The sequence below is a fragment of the Dipodomys merriami genome, unplaced genomic scaffold (assembly GCF_024711535.1).
Source record: "Dipodomys merriami isolate MVZ:Mamm:240054 unplaced genomic scaffold, mDipMer1.0.p SCAF_587, whole genome shotgun sequence".
NCBI lineage: Eukaryota > Metazoa > Chordata > Mammalia > Rodentia > Heteromyidae > Dipodomys > Dipodomys merriami.
Genome location: NW_027206165.1, coordinates 576,610 through 601,278, shown reverse-complemented (window position 1 = coordinate 601,278; position 24,669 = coordinate 576,610). Strand labels below are relative to the sequence as shown.

Here is a 24,669-nt window from a genome sequence, read left to right as displayed (position 1 = left end):
CACTATTAATTTCTATACATCACAAATATCCAATTTTAAGGCTTGAACTCATTGCCTTAGGGCTGTTCCTGAGCTTCTTTTCCCAACGCTACTGCTCTACCAGTTGAGCCACATCTCTAATTCTACTTCCCACATTTGTGGTGATTATTTGGGGATAAGAATCTTATGGAATTTTATTCTGAGGCTGGTTTCAAGGCTCAATCAGCAGACATCATGTTTATAGTCATGAGTCTCCTGTGATCAGCAGCTTTAGATATTTTTACTTACATGTGTTAGGTTATTTCTGGTACTTAGGATGGGTGTGGATTGCCCTTCACATGGACTATGAGAGTTCCCATGGTGTTCATTACACTGCATACAGCTGACATTTGCTCATCATCTGATTTTAAAAATGAGAAATAGTATTTTACTGATGTTCCAATCTCAAGAAGGTATTTAAGTTTAGCTCGTTGTAAATCATGTGCACATAGCAGAACCCATGTATACATTGTTTATTTATTCAGTCAATAAACATTCTCAGTCTCTTAGAAAGTGAGAAACTTATTTTTCTTTCTGTTTCTCTTTTGCTTCTTCTGTGTGTATGTCTGTGTTGTGTGCCAGGAATGGGACTTGAATGCATGGCTTGGTCACTGTCCACCCTCAGCTTTTTCCATTCAAGGCTGGCACTCTACCAGGTGACCCACAGACTCTACTTCCAACTTTTCATTGGGTAATTGGAGGTAACTATCTGTCATTCTTGGGTTGACTGGCTTTGAACTGTGATCCTTAGATGTCATCAACAGGTGTGAGTCACCAACCTGAGGGATGATTTATTCTTTTCTTGATCAATTCTGGGCTTGAACTTGGAGCTGGGGTGTTGTCCCTAAGCTGTCTTACTCAAGCGGTTTACCATTTTGAGCCACAGTTCCACTTCTGGATTTCTTCTGGTTCACTGGGGATGAGTTTCCTGTTCAAGCTCATTTTGATCTGTGATCCTTTGATCTCTAGCTTGTTGAGTAGCTTGGATTCTAGGCACAAGTAATACTCTATTTTTTTGCTTTCTGTTATTTTTGGACCTGAGAAATGACATCTACTTAATTTCTTTCTTTTGTAAACCAACTTATTGCTTGCACAGTAATTTACAGTTAAGGACTGCCCCAAGACATAGAGGTATGCTCCCACCATTTAGTTGTAAAAACAAGATCTTGTTCGTTTTTTTTAGGCTGAATTTACTCCAGATTCCTGATGGAGTGTGCATAGGACACATGTACCGCAAATGTGCCATGATGGGGTTCTAGAGCGACCAATTAATTGAAAAGCTCAGACATCCTGGCTCTTCCACCCACACTGAACATTGGTAGCTCTCCAGAGAGGCAGGATAGAGCCCTCATCTCAAATGGCCTAGCCTGCCAGTGTGGCTCAAAAGGTTCTGCAGGGAAGACATGGAGATGTTGGTTCCATAGGAAATGAATGAGCTGGGAGCACTGGCTCATGGAGAGCAGGATGGCTCACTGGCATCTTTATAACCCAACCTCACACAGAGCATCGCATATGAACCAATCAGAGAGTAGCTTCTGATAGGATTTCTGAGCCACAGCAATTACACCTTGGTTGGAAGTTGCACTCCAGATTAATTCAAACAGTGGATTTAACCAAAAGTGATAGGATTAAAGGGGTGACCCACACAGCCCAGCTTCTTTTTAAAATGTGAAAAAGGATGCACCAAAGACTTCCCTTGCACACCTTAATCCCTCCAGACCTGTCCACAAATGCTCCACTGCCCTGAGCCTGAAAAGGATTCAAAAAGATCACCTGAAGACTACAAATAGAGTTCCGAAGACTACACATAGAGCTCTGCTATAACCCAGCAATCCCACTTTTGGGCATTTTCTCAAAGAATCACAAACAAGGCTATACTAAAGCTACCAGCACAACTATGTTTATTGCGGCATTATCCACCATAGCTAAGATATAGAACAAACCCAGACGCCCCTCAGTAGATGAATGGATGAAGAAAACATGGTGTGTTTGTATGTATATATATATTTATATATATATATATATATACATACATACATACATACATACACAATGGAATTCTATGCCTCCATCAGAGCAGAAACACTCAAAAGCTATATATATATATATATATATATATATATATATATATATATATATATATATGAACAGATAAGAATATGCTAAGTGAAATGAGCCCCAAGACATGGATACAGCTTTTCTTTTTTTAACAAAGTTTTTCTTTGTTATACTGTGATTTTTTTTGCATGTTCTTCCCCCTATAGTATATCCCCTGTTGTCACTGTATTATGTTTTGCTTTCCTGCACAGGCCATAGAAAGGTGGGTAACATGGCAGGAATTGCCAAAACTTTTCACTCCTGTCAATACTTAAGGACTTAACTCCCAATTAAATGAAACAGATTGATTAGTTGAATCAAAAAACAAGACCCATCTATCTGTCTTCAAGAGGCACACCTTGCCCACAGAAACAAGTATCCTGACTGTGAATGGGTAGAATAAATTCTATCAAGGAAATAGTCCCCCTAAGCAGGCCAGAATAGCAATACTAATATCAGATAGAATATACTTCAAATTATAATTAGTAAGAAGAGACTAAGAAGGCCATGACATACTAATAAATGGACCTTTCCTATGGGATGATATAACAATCTTAAATACCTATACCCCAAATGAATACCCCCTTCATCAAACAGATACTACTTACCCCGTAATATACACAGATCCAAACACATTGATTTTTGGTGACTTTAACAGACCAAAGTCACCTATAGATACATCAACTCAGCAAAAATTAATCAGAGAAAACTTAGTATTAAAGAACTGCATTGACCAACTAGACTTCACAGACATCTACAGAATATCTCACCCAGCAGCATAAGACTATACATTCTTCTCAGGAACAGATGACATGATATTGCATTGAAAGAAACTCAGATTCCTCTCCCAACTTACTTGAGCTGATTGGAAACTGGCAAAGCAGCAGGCTATAATATTAACACAAAACATTCAGTAACTTTCCTGAGTGCCAACAATGATTAGAGTGAGGCTGAAATCAGTAAAGCAACCCCATTTGTAACTGCCTCATAAAAACAAAAGCTAAGAACTTAATTAGATGTGAAGGGCCTCTATGATGAAAACTTTTAAAACCTCAAGGGAAATTAAAGCACACTGAAAGAAATGAAAAAACTTATGCCCCTGCATTGGGAGGATCATCATCATGAAAATGGCAATACTACACAAAGCTATTTACAAATTCAACACAATACCCTTCAAAATCTCAACAATATTTTTTAATTACATAGAAGAAATGATCCCAAATGCTTATGGAATTACTGGAGATGTTGAATAGCAAAAGCAGTCCATAGTGGGGAAAAAACAGTGCTGGAAGAATATCAATACCAAGCCTCAAACTCTCTAACAAAGCCATACTACTACTACTACTGCTACTACTACTACTAGTAATAGAACCCACAGACTTGTGGGTAGCCTCCAAATATTTGATAAGGGAGACAAAAATCTCAAAATACAAGAAACCAATGATGCTGGCACAATTAGCTATACATGCAGAAAACAATTAAATCCTTCTATATAACCCTGCAACAGATTAGTAACAATTAGATCAAATGGATGACCAGATACCCTGAATATATTACAGGAAGGGATAGGGAAAACACTAAGTCTCTGTGGCACAGGTCAAAACTTCCTAAAGATCCAGAATTGAAACAAATCAAAGGAAAACCAGAAAAATGGGATTGCATAAAACAAGCTTTTCTGCATACCAAAGAACCTTGGTACATGTAGACATATGACTTCTGGCTAAAATATTTTTCTATATTTGTTATACTCAATTGTTTCTCTGCTGTATGTGTTCTCAGATGCAGTGAAGACTGACTTCTGATTTAGTAATTACACATTTGTTAAGTTCTATTTTCTACTGTGAGTCAGTTCTCTAATGAATAGGAATGCCATCCAGGTGACTTTCTACATGTGTGCTCATGTTTCTCTTCAAAATGACAGCCTGCTTTCTTGATGAAGGATTTTCCACATCTGTTACATTCATATGATCTCTGCTGTGTTTTCTGATATGAACTTAGTTTTGTGAAACTCTTGTTTGGAACTTTCCACATTTGTTTCTTTTGTAACAGTTCTCTTGTGGGTGTCCAATGATAAAGCCTGAGCAGTGTCTTCTGGGTGAAAGACTGCACACTGGGCTACATTCTTAAGGCTTCTCTCCTGTGTGAGTTCTTTGATGCAAACTGAGTTTTGTTTCAGGTGAGAAATTTTCCACATATCTTACAGTCCAAAGGTTTCACATGAGTTGCTAAAGTGTGAATGCTAGGTGAAGGATTTGCACATATACTACATTCCTAAGGTTTCTAACCTATGTAAATTGTTATGCCTGCTGAGGTGTGAACTCTGTTTGAAGGTCTTTACATATGTTGCTTTCATAAGGTTTCTCTACTGTGTGTGTTCTCTGATACAAAGTGAGTTATGACTTCTGTCTGAAAGTCTGTCCAGTTTTTTACTTTCATAGGGTTTCTCATGAGTGTGTCTTCACATGAGTATTAAATTTTGACTTCTGGGTAAAGGACTTTTCACAATTCTTACATTCACAGGGTTTCTCTCCCGTGTGACTTCTCTGATGTTTAGTAAGGTCTGCCTTGTAGGTGACTTTCTACCTGTTGCATTCATAAGGTTTCTCTCCTGTGTAAACTATGATGTGAAGTGACATGTGACTGCTGCATGAAAGACTTTCCACACCTGTTGCATTCATGTTGCTCTTTGGTGTATATTCTGATGTGAAGTGAGGTGTATCTTCTGTCTGAACAACTTCCCACATTTGTTACATTCATAAGGTTTCTCTCCTGTGTGTATTCTCTGATGCAAAATGAGGGGTGACTTCCGTACAAAAGCCTTTCCACATTTATCACATTCATAAGGTTTCTCCCCAGTGTGTCTTCTCTGATGTAAAGCAAGGTTTTCTTTCTGTCCGAAAGATTTTCCACATGTGTTACATTTGTAAGGTTTCTCTCCTGTGTGTACAGTGTGATGAACAGCAAGTTGTGACTTCCAGGTGAAACACTGTCCACATTCCTTACACTCATAAGGTTTCTCTCCTGTGTGAGTTCTCTGATGCAAAGTAAGGTGTATCTTCTGTCTGAATGACCTTCCACATTTGATACACTCATAAGGTTTCTCTCCTGTGTGTGTTCTCTGATGCAAAAGAAGTCTTGACTGGTGTCTGAATGACTTCCCACATTTGTTACATTCATTACATTTCTCTCCTGTGTGTATTCTCTGATGCAAAATGAAGGGTGACTTCCGCACGAAAGTCTTTCCACATTTATCACATTCAAAAAGTTTCTCCTCTGTGTGTCTTCTCTGATGTAAAACAAGGCTATTTTTCTGTCTGAAAGACTTTCCACATTCCTTACACTCATAAGGTTTCTCTCCTGTGTGAGTTCTCTGATGCAAAGTGAGGTGTGTCTTCTGTCTGAACAACTTTCCACATTTGATACATTCATAAGGTTTCTCTCCGGTGTGTATTCTCTGATGCAAAAGGAGTTGTGACTTCTTTTTGAATGACTTTTCACATTTGTTACATTCATTACGTTTCTCTTTGGGGTGATTTCTATGGGTGGAAAATTGTCTATATTCCTCATATTCATAGAGTTTTTCTTCTGTTGGTGTTTGAGAATGTAAATTCAGGTCTGACATCTGAGAGGTAAATTTTGCACACTGGATATACTCATTGGAATTCTCTGGATATTTGCTCTGAGGCTTCATAAGGTCTATTTCCTGACTGAAAGATTTGTCACATGCACCACATATGCAATGTTTCTCTCTTGTGTATCTTTTCTCATGAGTAGGGACTGTAGGTCTTAAGTTGAACAGTTTTCCACATAGACTACATCCAGGAGTTTTTCTTCCTCCCTGAAGTATTTTCTGAAAAAGAGAGCAGAGTTATAATAGCATTCTCTATATTCACTATGGTTATATTCATTCTGCCTTATGAAAAGTTACTAAACTCACTCCTTCCTCCACTGTATTACTATTTGTGACTAAGACTTCACATGGACTTTCATCTGGATTTTGCTGGCACATTTTATTCACGTCCTCCATTTCTTGGATATCTAAAATAAGTCACAGAAAAAAAGACAAAACACAAATGAGATCCAAAGATTCCTTACTGTAAAGGTAAAGACATTTTTACTCATTCTAATTATTACATATTTTAACATATCAGAGTAGGAATTGATTGGTGATAAATATATGCTTTTCTCCATAATGTCTAAATTAAGAAAGTAATACTGATGTTTTACAATGGAAAAGAATTTTTGTGTTTCAATTTTCTTCGTTTTATAACAGAGGAAATACTTCCTCAAATTACTTACCCATGTACTGTCAGAGTAGTAAGCTGTGTACGAACTATACCCTTTAGTATTCTTGGGGTTGTTTTTCTCAATTTTTATTTTGTTTGGCACAAGGGAATAGTTATTTTTTATTTCCTTGAAATAATTTATATATTTTGTTTTATTGTTTCTCAACCATTAGGTGAGGAACAAAAATATTTTCCATTCTCAGAAACCATAATATTGTTTATATATCACTTTGCCTATCAAGTAAGCAGGAATTGTTCCTAGAAGTAAGGTTTTACACCTACATCTCTTAAGTTCTAACTTCTTACTAAGAATTATGAGGTACCTATGGGAATTTTAAACTTTCTTTGTCTTCACTGTGGATCAAAGTCTTTTTAAAATTCCTTTTCTGATATTCCTGCCTATCAGAAGCATGGAAGAACAAAGATTCTTCAGCTCATCAGCCAAATAATCATCCTCTCTAGACTAAAATCTGCAGTTCTGAATCCCAGTGTATGTCTTCCAGCACTGATGATCTATTATACTCATCAGGAGAACAGGCCTGGAGTACTCCTTATTTCTTCATACGTACATAGTCCTAGTTTCAAAGAAAATAAAATCTTATTTTCTACATTTCTTGTTTAGTTTTTCTGTTTCAGAATGATTTCCACAAAGACAAAGAGAATTGCAAACTTTATCTCTATAGCCACAACAAATTCAGTTAGTGTCCACATGAATTCTTGATTTACTAGTCTTTAAGAGAAAGGATCATCTATTTGTTTGCCACACAGGACTTAGAATTGGGAACATTATTGCTCAGAACAGTGCAAGACGAATCTACCAACAGAGCTCTGGCAAAAACATCACTACACAAGATGCTTTAACTCACTTGTGAAATTTTTGCTTGAGGCTTCTCTTATCCTTGGTTCTACTGCTTGCACCAGTTTGACGATCAAGTTAGGTTTAGGAACACAGTGCCCTGTTAATAAGAAATAGTGAAGAATTATTGATCATGCTGGGTCATCTTTGCTGTAAGATTTGACCATCTATTCACAAGGTTGCTCCTAAATCTTGTTATTTCTCAATGACTCCATGGTTGACTTTCCCCCAGCTTTGGATTTATTTTTCTTTTTGTGTGGTTTGAAATCAGCTATTTTGCTCAAGGCTAGCATTCTACCAATTAAGAGTACCAGCCCCTCTTTCACTTTTTGAGTGGTTAATTGAAAATGAGTGTCATGGGGTCTTTTCTGCCATTTCTGGCTTCAAATCAAAATCCTCAGTTCAGCTTCCTGAGTAGCTAGGATAACAGACCAGCTCCATTGTACCTAATTGCCAGTTTTGAATTATAAATACCCATTTTAAATCTGTGGTTTCCAGATCATCTTTCCAACAGTAATATACATTATATTCTAGATTGTATAACCATTTACAATAATATGCTCAAGGTTGGGAAGAGAATGCTACATCTAAATAACATAAATATTCATATATCTACTAAAAACAAAGCACGTGACCTTACAAGTTAATGTGACTTTTGCTCACCCAAGGACACAATGTTACGGTAGATCTCCAGCATTACATCTCTATACAGAGTCCTCTGAGCAACGTCCAGGTACTGCCACTCCTCCCAGCTGAAGTCCACAGCCACATCATCAAATGACACTAGCTTCTGTAAGGACACATTTCTGTCAAGTAATTAGCCCTGAGTCATGAGAAAACCAAGGCTGGAATTTCATTCATCTACAGGTATGCATTTTATCTTATATAAAAATGTTTGGAGCTTGCTGTGTTATCTATACAGTGGGAGAAAGAATGATCAAAGTAGAAATGTTTGCCACTGTATTAACTTAGTAATTAAAATACAAGGTTTCCTGCTGGGAAGGTGGCTCAGTATTAGAGTGCTTGCCTTGCATGTATGAGACTCTGGGTTTGATTTCTCAGCACCACATAAGCAGAAAAACCCAGAAGTGGCTCTGTGGCTTAAGTGGTAGTGTGCTAGTCTTGAGCTGAAGAGCTCAGGGACAGCACCCATGCTGAGTTCAAACCACACAGACAACAAAAATAAAAAAAAATAGTTTCCCTAATACATCAGAATACATTTCTAAGGAGATAATAATCTGGCATGACCACATTAAGTCTAGGTAGTAAAAGAGTATGTTTAGCTTACTTTGATAAAATTTCCTATGTATCAGGGTGACAATGAAGTAAACAAGAAACTTTTCTTGCATTTTCATATTCTGCCTCACTTAAAAAGTGCTCTCACATGGGGGCTGGGAAGGTGGCTCAGTGGTAGAGTGCTTGCCTTGCATGCATGAGGCCCTGGGTTCGATTCCTCAGCACCACATAAGCAGAGAAAGCTGGAAGTAGTGCTGTGGCTCAAGTGGTAGAGCACTAGCCTTGAGCTGAAGAGCTGAGGGACAGTGCCCAGGCCCAGAGTTCAGGCACCATGACTGGCAAAAAAAAAAAAAAAAAGTGCTCTCACATAAGCAAGCACAACACATTCAGGATATTATATCGAATATATACCATATTCATCAACCTACGAAAAGCAGTGTTCATGTGAATGTAAAAGAGAGTTAACAATACTCAAGAGAGTAGCTAATGACTGATTTGGACATTTTAAGATTTGACTTAGCACATAAAAATATTTTTGTTAACTGTTTCTGTTATTAAAATTTTTTACAGTAGCATTGAGTTTATTTATTCATGTTAAGTCACCTGAAATGATATCTGCTGCATTTAATGCTCATTACTGTAAATGGCTGAATAAACCCAGGGATGCCCAATATCTCATGGTTATATTCAACACAGCCTCATTACGACTCCCACAACAGTACTTTATTTTGTAAACTGTAACCCACTATTACTCCCTTTTCCCCTCCCCCCCCCAGCTTCAAATGCACATGATAAAGAGGTTTAGTTAGGAAATGTACATGGAAAATAATAAAAACAGCTTTCCATTTACAAAATATATTCCCCATACTGATTAATTCAGGCAGCTAATTGGTTTATGAAACTTTATTGAAGAAAAATAAATCAATTACTAGCAGAGCTATCAATCACTTCTCCAGTAATACCTTGCATCATTTATTCAGTGCTATATTAAGCAGTGTATTGGAAGACAGTTTAACTAATAGCCTCCTAAGAATTTAAATGAAAATTACAAAATGTTTGACACCCTATTTTGAAATACAAAGGGTGTTTGACTTCTAATTTCCATTCTCTGGAGAAGAACAGCTCAATTCTTTATTGACCTGTATAAAATACACCACATTTTCTGTTCTGCTGATACTATAAATTCAATATCAATTCTCCAGCCACATCAGTTAGGAGCATAAAGTACATGTAACCTCAAATCTCTAACAGTGGAAGGCTTCAACAAGAATGGATGCTGCTAGAATGTTGGTTCCTTTGATGTGACAACTGAGAATCCAGCTCCCGCCCCCTCAGGTGGCTTCTTTATCATGTTAGAGTAGTGAGGAATGGTTTGGTTTCATAATCAGGTTAAGAGTGAATATAGGTTGGGTGGGGGTTGGGGGAAGGATGGGAAAGGATGGGAAGGGGAAACAAAGGAGGAGGCTACAATGCTTGATAAGAAATGTATTCATTATCTTGCCCATGTAATTGTAACCCCTCTGTACAGTATTTTCACAATGAAAAAAAGAAAAGCACAAAAAAAAGAAAAAAAAGGAGTGAATATAGGAAGTAGAGGTAGAGGGCTAGCCTTAAGCTGGAGAGTTGAGGGACAGCACTTGGCCCAGAGTTCAAGCCCCATGACTGAGAAAAAAAAAAAAAAAAAGTGAACATACTGGCTGTATAATACAAATGCTGAACTTTAAAAAAAAATTTGAGTCTTGGGCAACTGCTTTCTTGTAACTACAGTTTCTAAAAGCAGTTATTGTCCAAAGCTGGAAGAACTTAAGTCTACTCAGATGAGAATGTAAATGAATGGAGGGAGGGAGCTAAGTGAAAAATAAAATTTAAAAGAAAAGATGATGTCTGATAGGGGAGCAGCCAGATAAGAAATCAAAAAAGGAACAGTAGTTTCAAGTTCATTCCAGCTATAATGCAGGTTATTCTGACTTTTAGGTAGCATCACATGACATACTTTTGATTCTATTCCCGAGATACTCTGTTGTATTTGTCTCTGTCTGTTTTATTGTCCGTGCAATCTCTGGCACTAGGAGGTCATCTAGGATCGGATCACATAGCAGTGAATAAATGGATAAACAAACTTTAGAAATAGTTAAAGCAGGAGACCACTGTGACCTTAGAATATCAAGACAAATACTGTCAATATTGTTAATATTTGGATGCTAAATTCTTGTTGTAAACGCAACCTCAGGTGGTTTGTTGGGTAGGCTGTAGGAAAATGAATTGTTAAAAAAATACACCTCCATGATATGGGCTGTCATTACATAACAGAATATAAGAGAACATTATTCCTTATTAATCCATTTCAACACCATACTCTGTGCTTTTCTCCTGGCTCCTCACTATCAAAGGATCTGTCCCAAACTCTTGATTATCCAGGTGGCTGGGGAAAGACTATCTTCTTCTTACACTGGCTTTCCCAGACACAGGCACAGAGGGCCAGGGGCCCGTGGAGCAGTGGCCTCAGCCTTCTCCCCATGCAGCAGCTGATGCTTCCCCAGCCTGAAGAAATTCTAATGATTGAAATGTGGTCATAGATACCCTGATACTTCCTTCCTCTGTAAGAACTGCTACATGAACTTTTGTGAACATTGCATACCTCCTACAGTAAGAAATTTAGGTGGCAGAGGAATAAAATGTTCCTTGACTACAATTGCATTTTATCAGTCCTTTACTGAAGGATGGAGGCAAAGGGCAAAAGGCTTATGGAACATTAAAAAATGACCAAAAAAATGTGAAATATGACCACAAGCACAACAGAGTATAAAAAGGATAAAAAGTGATGCTACCTAAAACCTACAGAAGAAAATTTTAAAAGGTGAAATGAAATATAGTACTAATTTGTTTTGCAGAGGCTAAAAGGAAAGTCTTTTGATTCCCATTTTGAACCCCATTACAAAGGAAGAATGGCCAACAATCATCCTACCAATCCAGCCATGTGTGACAATACCAGTGGTGAATGCTGACTAGCACACAAAAAGGAAATATGTGTGTAAAGTATTGAAAGAAAATAATCTTCAATAGATAATCCATTGGGTAGAGGAACTCTTCAGAAAATGTAGATAGGAGATATTTAAATGGAAAGATAATTCATTAATAACACATCTGCCTTTTAAGACTGTTACAAAAAATTATCCTGCTTCAAAAGAATAAGATGCCAACATGCATGTACACATAGGACAAGGTCATTAAAAGGAAATCTGTAGAACATATGTTAGGTTTTAGGTAATCTTTCTGAAATGATTCATGGAAGAAAAACTAATTTATTAAGATTCAATATACAAATGCACAAGTGTATTATACACAAAGTATTTGCACTAGGCATATGTATCAATTAATACTTTACTTGCTTGGTAAATATGAAGGCCTGAGACCAAAGAATTCTACCAAAAGAAAATAAAAAGACAATAAATTTAGGGCTGGGAACATGGCTTATAAAGAGTGCTTGCTTAGCATGCATGAAGTAATGGTTTTGATTCCTCAGTACCACATGAACAAAAAAAGCTGAATGTGGTGCTGTGGCTCAAGCAGTGAGTGCTAGACTTCAGGGAAAGAAGCTTAGAGAGAATGAATGCCCAGTTACTGAGATCAAGGAACTGTGCAAAAAAGGCCACAGAATTGTAATTTTTTAATCTTCCATTACTATTGGAAAAGTAATACTCCTCTAATTTATAAACATCAGGACAAAACATCAGCAGTACATACATATCACTGGCATTATTTCAAACTAAATGCTGTTTATAAAGTACTGAAGTATTAATTTTACGAAGACCAAAACAATGAGAGTAATTCTCAAGACAAACTTCCTAGAAAAAAATGAGATATAAAGCTAGGTTATAAACACATTACAGTTAAGTAATATATTTCTAAAAATCGATGAGTGAAATAAACACAGGGAAATTAGTATGGATATGGGAGAAATGTACATTATCACTATGTTTTATAGGCTATTAAAAGCAGTCACTTTGTTACTTCACCTTTGAACTAAAAGCAAATGCTTTTAACTATGTATGATCTATTCACAGGTATATTTTCTGGAGGGTGGGGGAAAGTCATAGAACTCCAGGGAAACAGGGAAAAAGTACAGCAGTGGAATTCATTAGACACTAATGAAAATAAACTATACAACTCATGATTAGAGAAGGGAGGGAGGAATTGTGAAAATAAGGAAAGGAAGACCCTCTGTGAAAGGGAATATACTCATTACCTGATATGTAATTGTAATCTCTCTGTATCTCTATAACAATAAATTAAATTAATTATAAAACAATCCTTCCATGTAGTTGTGCTAGCCTACACTGTTTGCTTAGTGAAGAAAATATACCAGTTAGAATAGTTACAACTATTAGAAATAAAATACAAGGCTTAATTTGAAATGTGAAATATTGGAATTGAGGGTGAATATTAATTCTATATAAACCAGTAACAATAACCTTGTTTTAGTATCAAATTAACTGTTAGTATTAAATGTTCAGGTAAGAAAAAAGCAAATCAAAACAAGTGCTCTAGCTCAAGACTGTTATCAGACCCTAGCTACTCAAGGAGGCTGAGATCTGGAAGCCAGCATTGTAGACAACTCAAATTCATTTGAAATTTTGGAGTTGAGGTTGAATATTAATTCCACATAAGCCAGTAACAGTATGTGCTGGTAAGAAAAACAAAAACAAGAGCTTCAGGAACGAGAATGTATCCTACTTATTAAGGAGGCTGAGGTCTGGAAGCAGCCTTGGTGGACAACTCAAATTAAATAGCTAATAACAGGTTGGAGGCATGGCTTAAATGAGCGTGTCAACAGTGATTGAGGAAGCTGACTGACTGAGTTCAAGATCTAGTACTAGCACAAGAAAGCATGGTTGGGGCTTTGACACTAATTGTGACAACACAGTAAGTCCTCAGACATAAAGAGAAATGAAAATGAGTGGAGTGGGGAGAGGAGAGAAAAGGGGCAGAGAAAAGAAGAGCTGACAAGACAGTAGTGGAAAAAAGGGAAAAAGAAGGGAAGGGAAAGGAAAAGAAGAGAAGAAGGGAGGAAAGTTTCATGACATTAGACTTGACAGTGACTCCTTTGATAGGACACCAAAAGTGTTTGATACTAAACAAAATCAAATTTAGTGCATATAATTAAAACATTGTATATCAGAAGGTGTGATGAACAAGGAAGAGAAAGCACAGTATTAGTTTTTCTCTAAATAGATTACTAACCAAAGTGAATTAAAAACATAAAACAACGGGGCTGGGAAGGTGGCTCAGTGGTAGAGTGCTTGCCTTGCATGCCTGAGGCCCTGGGTTTGATTCCTGAGCACCATATAAGCAGAAAAAGCCGGAGGTGGTGCTGTGGATCAAGTGGTAGAGTGCTAGCCTTGAGCTGAAGAGCTGAGGGGCAGCACCCAGGCCCAGAGTTCACATAAAACAAAATCCTATAATTAATCATCCCCCCACAACACAAAATCTAATTTAAAAATGGAAAAAACTGAAGAGACTTTTCTAAAAAGTATACAGGTAGCTCATTAAATATAAAAAAGTTCAATGTCAATAGTTATTAGAAAAATTCAAATCAAAATGAAATATCTACTTCTTCATACACACTTTTATTAAACAAAAACAAAAAAGTTTCCAAAGTCTAACAACTGTTGAGAAAGATGTGAAAACAAAGTGAATTTTGATGCATTTCTGGCAGGAATGTAAAACAATCAACGATGGTATGGAGACTTCTAAAAGAACTAAATATAGAATTACATAGGAATATGGTCTAGGGGCTGGGAAGGTGGCTCAGTGGTAGAGCACTTGCTTGCATGCCTGAGGCCCTGGGTTCGATTCCTCAGCACCACATAAGCAAAAAAAAGAAAGAAAAAAGAAAGAAAGAAAGAAAGGAATATGGCCTAGCACTTCTATTTCTAGATTTATACCAATGGAAGTGAAAGCAGGGACTAGAACAATTATTTGGAGAATCACTACACAACAACTACTCACAATAACCAAAAGACAGAAGCCTGGAAAGAATAGATAAATGTGTTTAACAGGAAGAAAACTTTAATACATTTTACAGCAGGGATAAATCTTGAATACAATAAGCTAAATAAAATACACCAGGCATCAAGTATCAGCCATGGTATGATTTCCCTTACTGCTCTTCCATGGATAAACAAACACATAGACCCAGTAATATAATGGTTCCAAAGACTGGTAGGAGCTGTGTATTTAATGATTTTTACAGCTTCATTTATGGAAGGTAAAAAATGCTGTAGAAGGATGGAAGGCATGACCATAAAACAATGTGGCCATATGTAATGGTTTAATGTAGCCAAAAAGGATGGAATATACCTATACTCCCTGAATTTGGGATTACCAGCCAGCCTAGGCTACATAAAATTTCAAGAGCAAGCTAGACTACATAGCAAGACCTGTCTTCAAAGGGAATACAGAAAAAATCAAACCATAAGAAAAATGTCAATTCTAAGAGCCACTGCAGCAAAGGAAAATTTGTAAGAAAAACTAGTTCCCAGACACAGCATTCGAAGAAAAGTAAAAAGTGAGAGACAGATGGAGGGAAGACAGGCTGGGAGAAAAAAAAATACAGAAAGAAAAATAGATACATAAAGAAAGATACAAATAAGCAAAGCTAGAGAGCAGAAAACAAAGATTGAAACAGAAAATAGTAGGGGGGTGGGGAATCCTGTGAGGACACCTTAGAAAAAAATAGAGGGATTTCTAGAAAAATCATAGACCATATCATTGCCTATAGCCTAAGTTTCAAGTAAGAAAATGACCATGAAGCAGTCCAATAAGGTATGAAGAGTAATTTAAGTACATATTGCTTACTCAGTCCTCTAAAACATTCAAAGACTTCATTAAGACAGTTCAATGTTATTCATGAGGACGGGATCTCTGACAAGTTGCTAGGAAACCTTTATCTTCCATGAGATGTCACCTCCTCTAGGTTATTGAATCACATCACAGTGTGACTACATTTTCTCACATAAGAAAAACTAGAAACAAGCTGAAGGAAATCTGCACTTAACATAGACAGAATGTCAGATTTTATTAAAATATGCTAAACTTAATAGCCATCTTTATGGGATTTATGAACATGTTCCTGAAGCTGAATCTGTTTTTCTGTTTTTAAATCTTGGACACCTTTAAGTTCATAAGATGGAATGTAATACAAAATGAGAAATAAAATGCAACTCACCAGAGAATCTTTCACTCTTTCTTGCTGTTGACAATGAACAGAAGATTCAGGAAGCATGGCTGGGAGAGAAGGCAAATGAGGTAGTCAGGAAAGAACCTGTGTGATTTTCCTGAAATTTTCCTCCTCAAAATATTATACATGGGAGGAAAGGCCTTCTTATGGGAGAAGAATTTTTTATGTATCAAGTAAAGCATCAAACTCTCCACTAAAGACAAATCCACAGTCCATTAGTTGCTAGATATTGTTAGCCCAGTAAGATTATTTCCCATAGCTAAGCATGCTCCTTCCCCTTTCCACATTGGCATGCTCCCTTCCTGGTCAACACTAGGCCCATTAAGGAAAGGCAGTTAATAATCAGCCTCCCTCCAAGCCCCCTTTACCTTGAGATGGTACTCTTCTGAGGTAGTTACCACCATATAAGGCAGCAAGAACTCCCTAGAGTGACCTTAAGGTCTGGGCAGATGCAGAGCCCCTTATCTACTATTTGGACAGCAGCCATAAATCCTAGTCCACCATGATGGATCCCTTGGTCCACATGTCCACACTGGGATCTCCACCTCCTAGCCCCTCGTTATATAGGTCACCTCAAACAATAGCCGGTACTTCTTCTCACTCTTCACTTGTGAGGTCTTGCCAGTTCCACTGCTGTCAATAAAACTTTCTTTGTTCTTTGTACCTGGATGTTTGCATGGTTTTCTGGCAAAGTCTAATATACCCTAACAGATAATACAAAAGCAATTCATTTCTCTGTTAATGTACATACAGAATTCATAAAAACTGATGTTCCTACAAAAATAATTGAATAATCAAAAAGTCACATCTTCACTAAAACTAGCTATTACTCAAACACACTTAGAGATGTATGATCTATTATTCTACTAATGCAAAGATATCCTAGGACTCCACTGAGCATTTGTATTCTAACATTCATTTACATATTTAAACACCATGGAGAACACGAATATTGTGACTCAGTATTTTTCACCTAAATTTATAGAGGGAAAATGTATACAACACATATTTTTTGTGTTATAATGTTTCAATGATGATTGTCAAATGGCACATTTCCTTGTATCCAAATACTCAGAGCACCCTCATCAGGGCAGAGAATCAAGGACAGTTATGACTCCTGGAGAGTTGTCAGATTGTCTGAAGAACTTTTGGGCTTTCAGTGACCTGGAAGGTAAATTAAAAAGGCTTAGGGACAGGCACTGGTGGCTCATGCATGTAAACCTCGCTGAATCAGGAGGCTGAGATCTAAGGATCATGGTTCAAAGACAGCCTGGGAAGGAAACCAAGTGGAATCTTATCTACAATTGACTACCAAAAACCTGGATATGGAGCTGTGGCTCAAGTGGCAGAGGATGAGTTTTGAGCCAAAAAGCTCAAGGGCATCATCCAGATTTGAGTTCAAACCCTAGGAATCACACACACACACATACACACACACACACACACACACACACATAACACACACACACACTCGATAGATCTGTCAGACAGTGACTCTCATTTACATGCCTATGTCCCTTCAATGCACTTCCATGGAGACTGAAGGAATGCTGGGGAAGAGGGATATACCCAGTGAAGACAGTATGTGGACAGAGAAGAATAGACAGCAATGAAGGAGTGATGCTTCCTCAAGGTTTCCAGGAAGTCCATGAAATGATTATACATAAGGTGTACGATGTTCCAGGGGATCAGCAGCAGAAGAAAAGGATAACAGGGTGATATGGGGTTCTGTGCAAGCCTGAACTTGGAGAGCCTTGAGTTGCAGTGAACAATCTCCTCCTGCTGCCCTAATCCATTTGGTCATCCGTCTATTTTGCTTTCTCCTCTAAAGAAAGCCACAGGTGTTCAGTGCTGAGGAGCAGAGCCATGGAAATGGTAAAAGGGTCAGAGAACGTTGCTCAATGGGCATCATTGGCACCCACCAAAGCAGCAGGGGTTCTGAATCTACACCAGCCATCCTTCATGGCCTGCATGCAGAGGCCAAAGAGAACAGAGAGACCATAGGAAAAAATTGTGCATGTGTGCCAATTCTGGGGCTTGAACTCAAGGTCTGAGCCCCCTCCTTGATCTTTTGTTTAAGGCTAGTGATCTACCACTTGAGTGACACCTCCATTTCTGGCTTTTCAAAAGGTGGTTAATTTGAGATAAGGGCCTCACAGACTTCCCTGCCCAGGCTGGCTTTAAACCTTGATTATCAGATCTCAGCTCCCTGAGTAGCTGGGATTATAGATGTGAACCACTGGTCCCTGGCTTAGGAAGGAATCTTAATCACACTCAATCTTCTAAGTATTGATTAGTGGTATGTACTGTCACTTCTGCACAATGCAAGAATGTTTTTTCTGGTCCTGGGGCTTAAACTCTTGATCTGGGTGCTATCCATGAGTTTTTGTTCTCAAGGCTAGCACTCTACCACTTGAGCCAAAAAGCTCCACTTCCAGTTTTACAGTGGGTCATTGGAACTCAGAGTCTCACAGGGACTTTCCTGCCCAAGCGGGCTTTGAACTGTGATCCTCAGATCTCAGCCTCCTGAGTAGTGAGGATTACATGCATGAGCAACTGGTGCCCAACTAATGAAAGAATTCTGGAGACAGTAAGTAAGTGAGGAAAAATAACTGCTGTTAAAAGGTAGAGCCTGTCACAAGGCTCACACAGTAGCTACGATTACAGACATGAGCCATGGGCACCTGACATGACATGTGTATTCTTGTTTTGGATGTAGGCATATTTGTTTTAGTAAAATGTACCTTTCTCATTGGTGGCTTAGGTCTGTTTCTTAGCTACTCAACTAATTACCAAAAGGCCAGCAATGGAGCTTAGACTCAAGTGGTAGAGCATTAACCTTGAGCAAATAAACAAAACAAAACAAAAACAAACAAACAAAAAAAACAGCTTATGGAGAGTACTCAGGCCCTGAGTTCAAGCCCCAGGACCATTAGACACAGACACAGACACACAGAAACATATTGCAAATGTACTCAGAACACCACTATTCTACAAACAGAAAAACTTGGGCCCAAAAAAAAAAAATGGCTGGGAGCTGGTACCTCATACCTGTGATCCTAGCTACCCAGCAAGCTGAGATCTGAAGATTACAATTCAAAGACAACCTGGGCAGGAAAGTCCATAAGACTCTTATCTTCAATTAACCACCAGAAAACCAGAAATGGAGCTATGGCTCTAGTGGTAGAGTAGCAGTCTGGAGCCAAAGAGCCCAGGAACAGTGTTCAGATACTGAGTTCAAGCTTGGCCAGTGGTGAGCAGAAGAGCCACAAGCAAGCACATCTCCTTCAGTGAAAGGCCCTCTGGCAATCCATAAATCCAGCTAGGTCCTGCTGATCCTGTTTACTGGATTAGTTGACTGAATAACTCTATAAACAACATCCCCCCCCCTGTGACTTACAGAGCTGCTCTGGAAGGGCCCAAGGTCTGACTGATGTGGACCCCAGGGGAGGGTTAACAACTGTTGTCTAAGCCACTCAGCTTGCAGAGATGATCAGTTCTGCCCTTTCCATTGGGCAGAGCCACTCTACACCCAGTTTTGACCCTCTTCTGCATCTTGCAGGCTCCATTCAAGGCAAAAAGTTCTGGCTAAAAATGTACAGAATACCACTGAATGAGACACTCAGCCCAAGGTTGCCATCTTCACTCAAATGAACTATAAAGCTGACTTTAATAGGTGAACTTGGTAATAAATTATCCTAGTCGTACAGACCTGGCCGCTGGAACACAGAACAAATGATTGGCCAGAGACAAGATCACAAAACTTGAATCTTGGCCATACAAACGTCTCAATCCAAATTCAGTAGTGAATATGAGACTCAAATCCAGGCACTCTCCTCACCAGACAGAGCCATGTTCTTAATCACACTTGTGGGTGTTGTTGATTCCTTGGTACAGGAATATGATGGGATGACAAAGGCCACACAAATGGAGTATTATTTGAGGGTGAGCTTTGCTAAAAGATAACAGCCCCAGCTCTGGCATTTAATAACTTGTGACATCATAGACAAGTCATTTTAATTTTTTTGCCTCTGTTTCTACATCGGTGAAATGGAGATAATCAGAGCCCCTTCCCTCATAGAAGAGCAGGTCTCCAGCAAGGTGCAGGGGCTCCTGCCTGTAATCCTAACTACTCAGGAGGCTGAGATCAGAGGATTGAAGTTCAAGGCTAAAGAGCAGCAAAGTCTGTGAGACTCTCATCTCTAATTAATCACCAGAAAACCAAAAGTAGTACAGTGGTTCGAAGTGGTAGAGAACTAGCCTTAAGCAGAAGAGCTCAGGGTCAGTGCCCAGGCACTGAGTTTAAGCCTGATAACCAAAAACAACAAAAAAAAATGAGCAGGCCGGGAGCTGGTGGCTCACGCCTGTAATCCTAGCTACTCTGGAGGCTGAGATCTGAGGATCACGGTTCAAAGCCAGCTCAGGGAAGGAAAGTTCATGAGACTCTTATCTCCAATAAACCACTAGAAAACCAGAAGTGGTGCTGTGGCTCAAGCGGGTAGAGCACTCGCCTTAAGCTGAAGATCACAAGGATAGCGCCCAAGCCCAGGGTTCAAGCCCCATGACTGACAAAAAAAAAAAAAAAAGAGCAGGTTCCACTCATGAGTTTAAGATAGTATATTGAGATCAAAGCCAGCCATGGCAGCTAAATCTGAGAGATTAATCTCCAATTAACCTGTAAAAAGCCAGAAGTATAATTGTGGCTCAAGTAATAGAGGGCCAGATCTAAGCAACCTACCCACTGCCTTTGTTCCAACTTGACACAGGCCAAGCACAAAGGGTCCAACAACAGATATTTGGTGATGAGAAACTGAATGAGTGAACTTTACACCTCCTGCCAACCTTTCTTGTCCAGCCCCTCTCTGGCTGCAATGTTAATTATTCTCTCATTGTGTGAAAATAAGTATAGCATAAAACATGCTATACGAACCAAGTATACGTATACACTTCAGTGGCTTTAAGTACAATCACATTTCAAGCAACCTCACTGATATCAACTTCTAGAACTTTCTCAGTATCCCAAACTGAAATTGGGTACCTATTAATTAGCAGTACCCATCCATGCCTTTTCCCAGGCTCTGGAAACCCACCATTCTACTTCCTGAGGTTGAGAGGAGAGGATTGCAGTTCAAAGCCAGCCTGGGCAGGCAAGTCTGACACCCTTATCTCCAATTAACAAGAAAAAAATCAAAAACATAAAACAGAAATAGAGATGGTGCTCATCTGGTAGAGCACCAATTGTGAGGGGAAAAAAGCAATAAAAAATATGAGGTGGGGCTGGGGATTTAGCTCTTGGAGAAGCCTGTCCTGACAAGTACAAGGTCCTGAGTTCCATCCCCACCTCTGACTTGACAACAACAATAACAACAACAAGTAGTACACAAACTATTTATGCCCAGAGGCAAGTTTACGATAAAAGATAATCACTACCTCATCCTTCTTTATAAATATGAGCTGGGTGCTGTTGGCTCATATCTGTAATCCTTGCTGCTGCTACTCAGGATGCTGGGGATCACAGTTCAAAGCCAGCCTGGGCACAAAACTCCATGAAATTCTATCTTCAGTAAATTACTCAGAAAAAGCTGGAAATAGAGCTGTGGCTCAGTGGTAGCCTTGAGAAAAAGACTCTCATGGATATGTCCCTAGCCCTGAGATCAAGCCCCAGCATCAACAAAAACGAAATAGAATACGAGGTCCTGTGTTTAGGCAACTGCACAAGTACATACAGACACACAGACACAGAGTACAGTGCCAGCCCCAACCTGACTAACTAAATCCAAGTCTCTGGGGCTGCCTCCAGGTGGTTTGCATCTTAGCCAGCTAAGCCAGGTGCTGGTGGCCCACATCTGTTATCCTAGCTATTCAGGAGAGGCCAAGATCTGAAAATCATGGTTCAAACCAGTCTGGGCAGGAAAGTTCATGAGACTCTTATCTCCAATGAGCCACCTAAAAACCTAGAATTACAGCTGTAGCTCAAGTGGTAAAACTGAGCAAAAAAGCTCAGTTTATAGTACCCAGGCCATGATTTCAAGCCACAGCCGGCACTATAAAGTACAGAAAGACCCACCAGTTAGTAAGCAAAAGAGCACAACTGCATTCACTCCAACACCAGTCTCTCCATGGCTCATATAGGTGGAAAAGAGAGAGCATTTATTTGTGCCAGTGCTGGTGCTTGAAGTCTGGGTCTGTGTGCTATCTCATAACCTTTTCTCTCTAGGCTGATGCTCTACCACTTTAGCCACAGCTCACTTCCAAGAGAATGAAAGTTAAATTAAAAGGCTGTACATGCCCAATAATTAGATAGCCTTGGGCACAATTCCAGGAAGAACAATGGTAATCTAGCTCTTAGACAAGTTCAAACCCCACAGAACCCTAGTTTCCTTACAGGTTTCTGGAATGAGAGTCCTACAAGCACCTAGAATTGCCAGCCATAGCACAGTACTCTTAAAGTCAACAAGAGTAACTTTGTGTTTCAGTTTGGTTTTATTTTGTGGACTGATCCTAGGGCTTAAACTCAGGGCCTGGATCCTGTCCCCGAGCTTCTGTGCTCCTGAGACTTGAGCCATAGATCCACTTTGTGGCTTTTTGGTAGTTAATTGGAGAGCAAAGTTTCAGACTTTTCTGCCAAGGCTGTTTTTGAATCATGAGCTCAGCTCTCAGCCTCCTGAGTAGCTAGGATTACAGGCATGAGCTACTGGTGCCCAGCTAACTAATTATATTCCTTTATTAACTAGCACTCTGGTAATCCATAAGGCCAGGGCCCACTGAGAGACCCTGGAGCTAGGCTCATACCTAGGACCCATCACCCTGAAGTGGGGGTGAGCTTCTCTAGAGGCTCCTGAACCTCCCCTCTGCCAGCTCCATTACTCCAGGATAAGGCCAGACCTGTTAATCATCCCTGCTGAGGAGAGTTTAACCCTGCCTGCAGGCCCTGGGCTAGTGTTAGCAGCCCTGGTTACCAGCTTTCCTTCAGTTCCCATATGAAGTTGGGAAAGAGGAGAGGTCTCAAAGAGAGATCCAGGCTAGGTTATCTGTGGCTCACCTCCTTTCCCCACTCCACTGCACATGCTACAGAGGCTCCCTCCATTCCCAGTTCCATTGTGGTTGTTAGGAAGCAACAGTTTCATTTAAGTCTTTGTCTTTCTGACTCTGACAACATGTATGAAATGCAGAGGGTCTGGCATATGCAAAATACAGAAGACACATAACCCACTCACACAATTCAAACACTGACAAGGGCAATTAACTGCTACAGGATGTACTTTTAGCTGCCAAGTTAACCTCAAGGTATTAACTAGAGCATTTGCTAATCTCCATTTGATTAGCCCTAGAACAAAGAGCCCTCTGTACTCAAGACACCAGAATGGCCAGAGACCAGCCAGAGACTGAGGAGAAAGGAAAAGCATCAACCTCAAAAATTCAGCCTCTTGGGCTGGAAAGGTGGCTCAGTGGTAGAGCACTTGTCTTGCATGCATGAGACCCTGGGTTCCATTCCTCAGCACCACATAAGCAAAAAGAACAAAGCTGGAAGTGGTGCTATGGATCATGTAGTAGAGTGCTAGCCTTGAGCTGAAGAGCTGAGGGACAGCACCCAGGCCCAGAGTTCAGGCCCCATGACAGGACCCCCCCCCCCAACAAAAAAAATTCAGCCTCTTCCTTTGAGGCCAGCCAACAGTCAGTCAAGTCAGATCCTGATATACAAATTACCCACTTCTTATGGGACCAGGAAAAATCACATAAGCAAATCTGAAATGCCCTACTATAGGAAGCAATTTAAGTATCCATAGACTTGCTAGGAGATAAGGGAGTTGGAATGATGTGAGGGAGCAGTCAAAGCCAGGTGCCAATGGTTCACACATGCCATCCTAGCTACTCAGGAGGCTGAAATATGAGAATCCTTGTTCTAAGCCAGTGAAATCTGTACCACTTATCTCCAATGAACCACCAAAAAGCCAGAAGTGGAGCTGTGGATCAGGCGGCAGAACACGGGCCATGAGTGAAAAACACTAAAGGACAGCACCCAGGCCCTGAATTCAAGTCCCAGGATCTGAACACATGAACACACACGAACACACACACACACACACACACACACACAGAGAAATGCAAATTTAGCCTAATGCATGTACACAGGTACAGGTACATGATTAAGTTTCAAAAAGGCAATAACAAAAATGATCACAATTTGGAATGGAAAAAATACCAAGTCCCGTCAATTCAGAGGAGAGGAGGAAGGCATGTGGCATTCTACCCTCAAGGAATTGTGCTTTGGGACATTTCGGGGGATCCTTCCACCAGGACACCTCCATATCCTGGAGAGGTAAAGGTGGCAAGTTCCTCAAGAACCAGAAACTCACCTTTCACCCTATCCAAGGCACCTGAAGCTCCAAGAGGATCTCTGCACTCACTCCCCAAGGAATCCACAGGATCTGAGAAAAAAAATAGGAATGGGGAAAGCCAAATAGGGAGAGGGGAGCAGGGGGGCCTAGGGGCCCCTGTGCAAATGGTAAAATGCAAAAGGGACTGACCTGAGCAGAAACAACAGGATCAGGTGAGGTGGGGGGGAGGGGGATGAGGGAGGAGAGCAGAGATGAGGAGAGAACCAGTCCTACAGAAGGCATCACACCCTGGGACACAGGGTTCTCCCCAGAAAGAGAACATTGGGAGGTCAGGGGAGGAGAGAGGGCAACAGAAAGGAGGACTGACTGTAAAGCATGGAAATTTGAAATAAGAGTCCCAGACTGGGGCACCAAAGGCCCTGGGTTTTATTTCTGACTCAATTGAGTGGACACATTTTCATCCTCAATTTGCCCGATCTGGGGGAAAAAAGCGGGGAAAAGTGCAAATGTTCCCCCCTGCCGCCTCTGAGGACTTCGACAGGAGGAGAAGGAGCAAGAAGGGGCAGCAGAAAAGTATTTGGAGAAGAGGGAAAGCAT

At 39.8% G+C, this 24,669-nt stretch overlaps 1 protein-coding gene across 1 annotated transcript; it reads right to left on the bottom strand.

Annotated features, from left to right (window-relative positions):
* Positions 1-4,789: 4,789 nt before the first annotated feature.
* LOC138813113 (zinc finger protein 25-like) lies at positions 4,790-24,669 on the bottom strand. The gene is made up of 7 exons (XM_070001332.1): positions 24,510-24,669; positions 24,091-24,162; positions 15,722-15,780; positions 7,921-8,047; positions 7,268-7,357; positions 6,053-6,153; positions 4,790-5,965 (listed from the first exon to the last, which is right to left on the bottom strand). Exons 1-7 carry the CDS (start codon positions 24,667-24,669, stop codon positions 4,790-4,792), a joined length of 1,785 nt encoding a protein of 594 aa, XP_069857433.1.

Bases quoted from the DNA above. Each gene is read 5' to 3' on its own strand.
- LOC138813113 (XM_070001332.1), bottom strand. From the start codon at position 24,669: ATGCTTTCCCTCTTCTCCAAATACTTTTCTGCTGCCCCTTCTTGCTCC. The intron at 24,163-24,509 runs GTCAGAAATAAA...TTTTTTTCTCAG, and splicing joins AAATGTGTCCACTCAATTGA to ATCCTGTGGATTCCTTGGGG. The intron at 8,048-15,721 runs GTGAGTTGCATT...GTGTCCTTACAG, and splicing joins AAAGAGTGAAAGATTCTCTG to AAGCTAGTGTCATTTGATGA.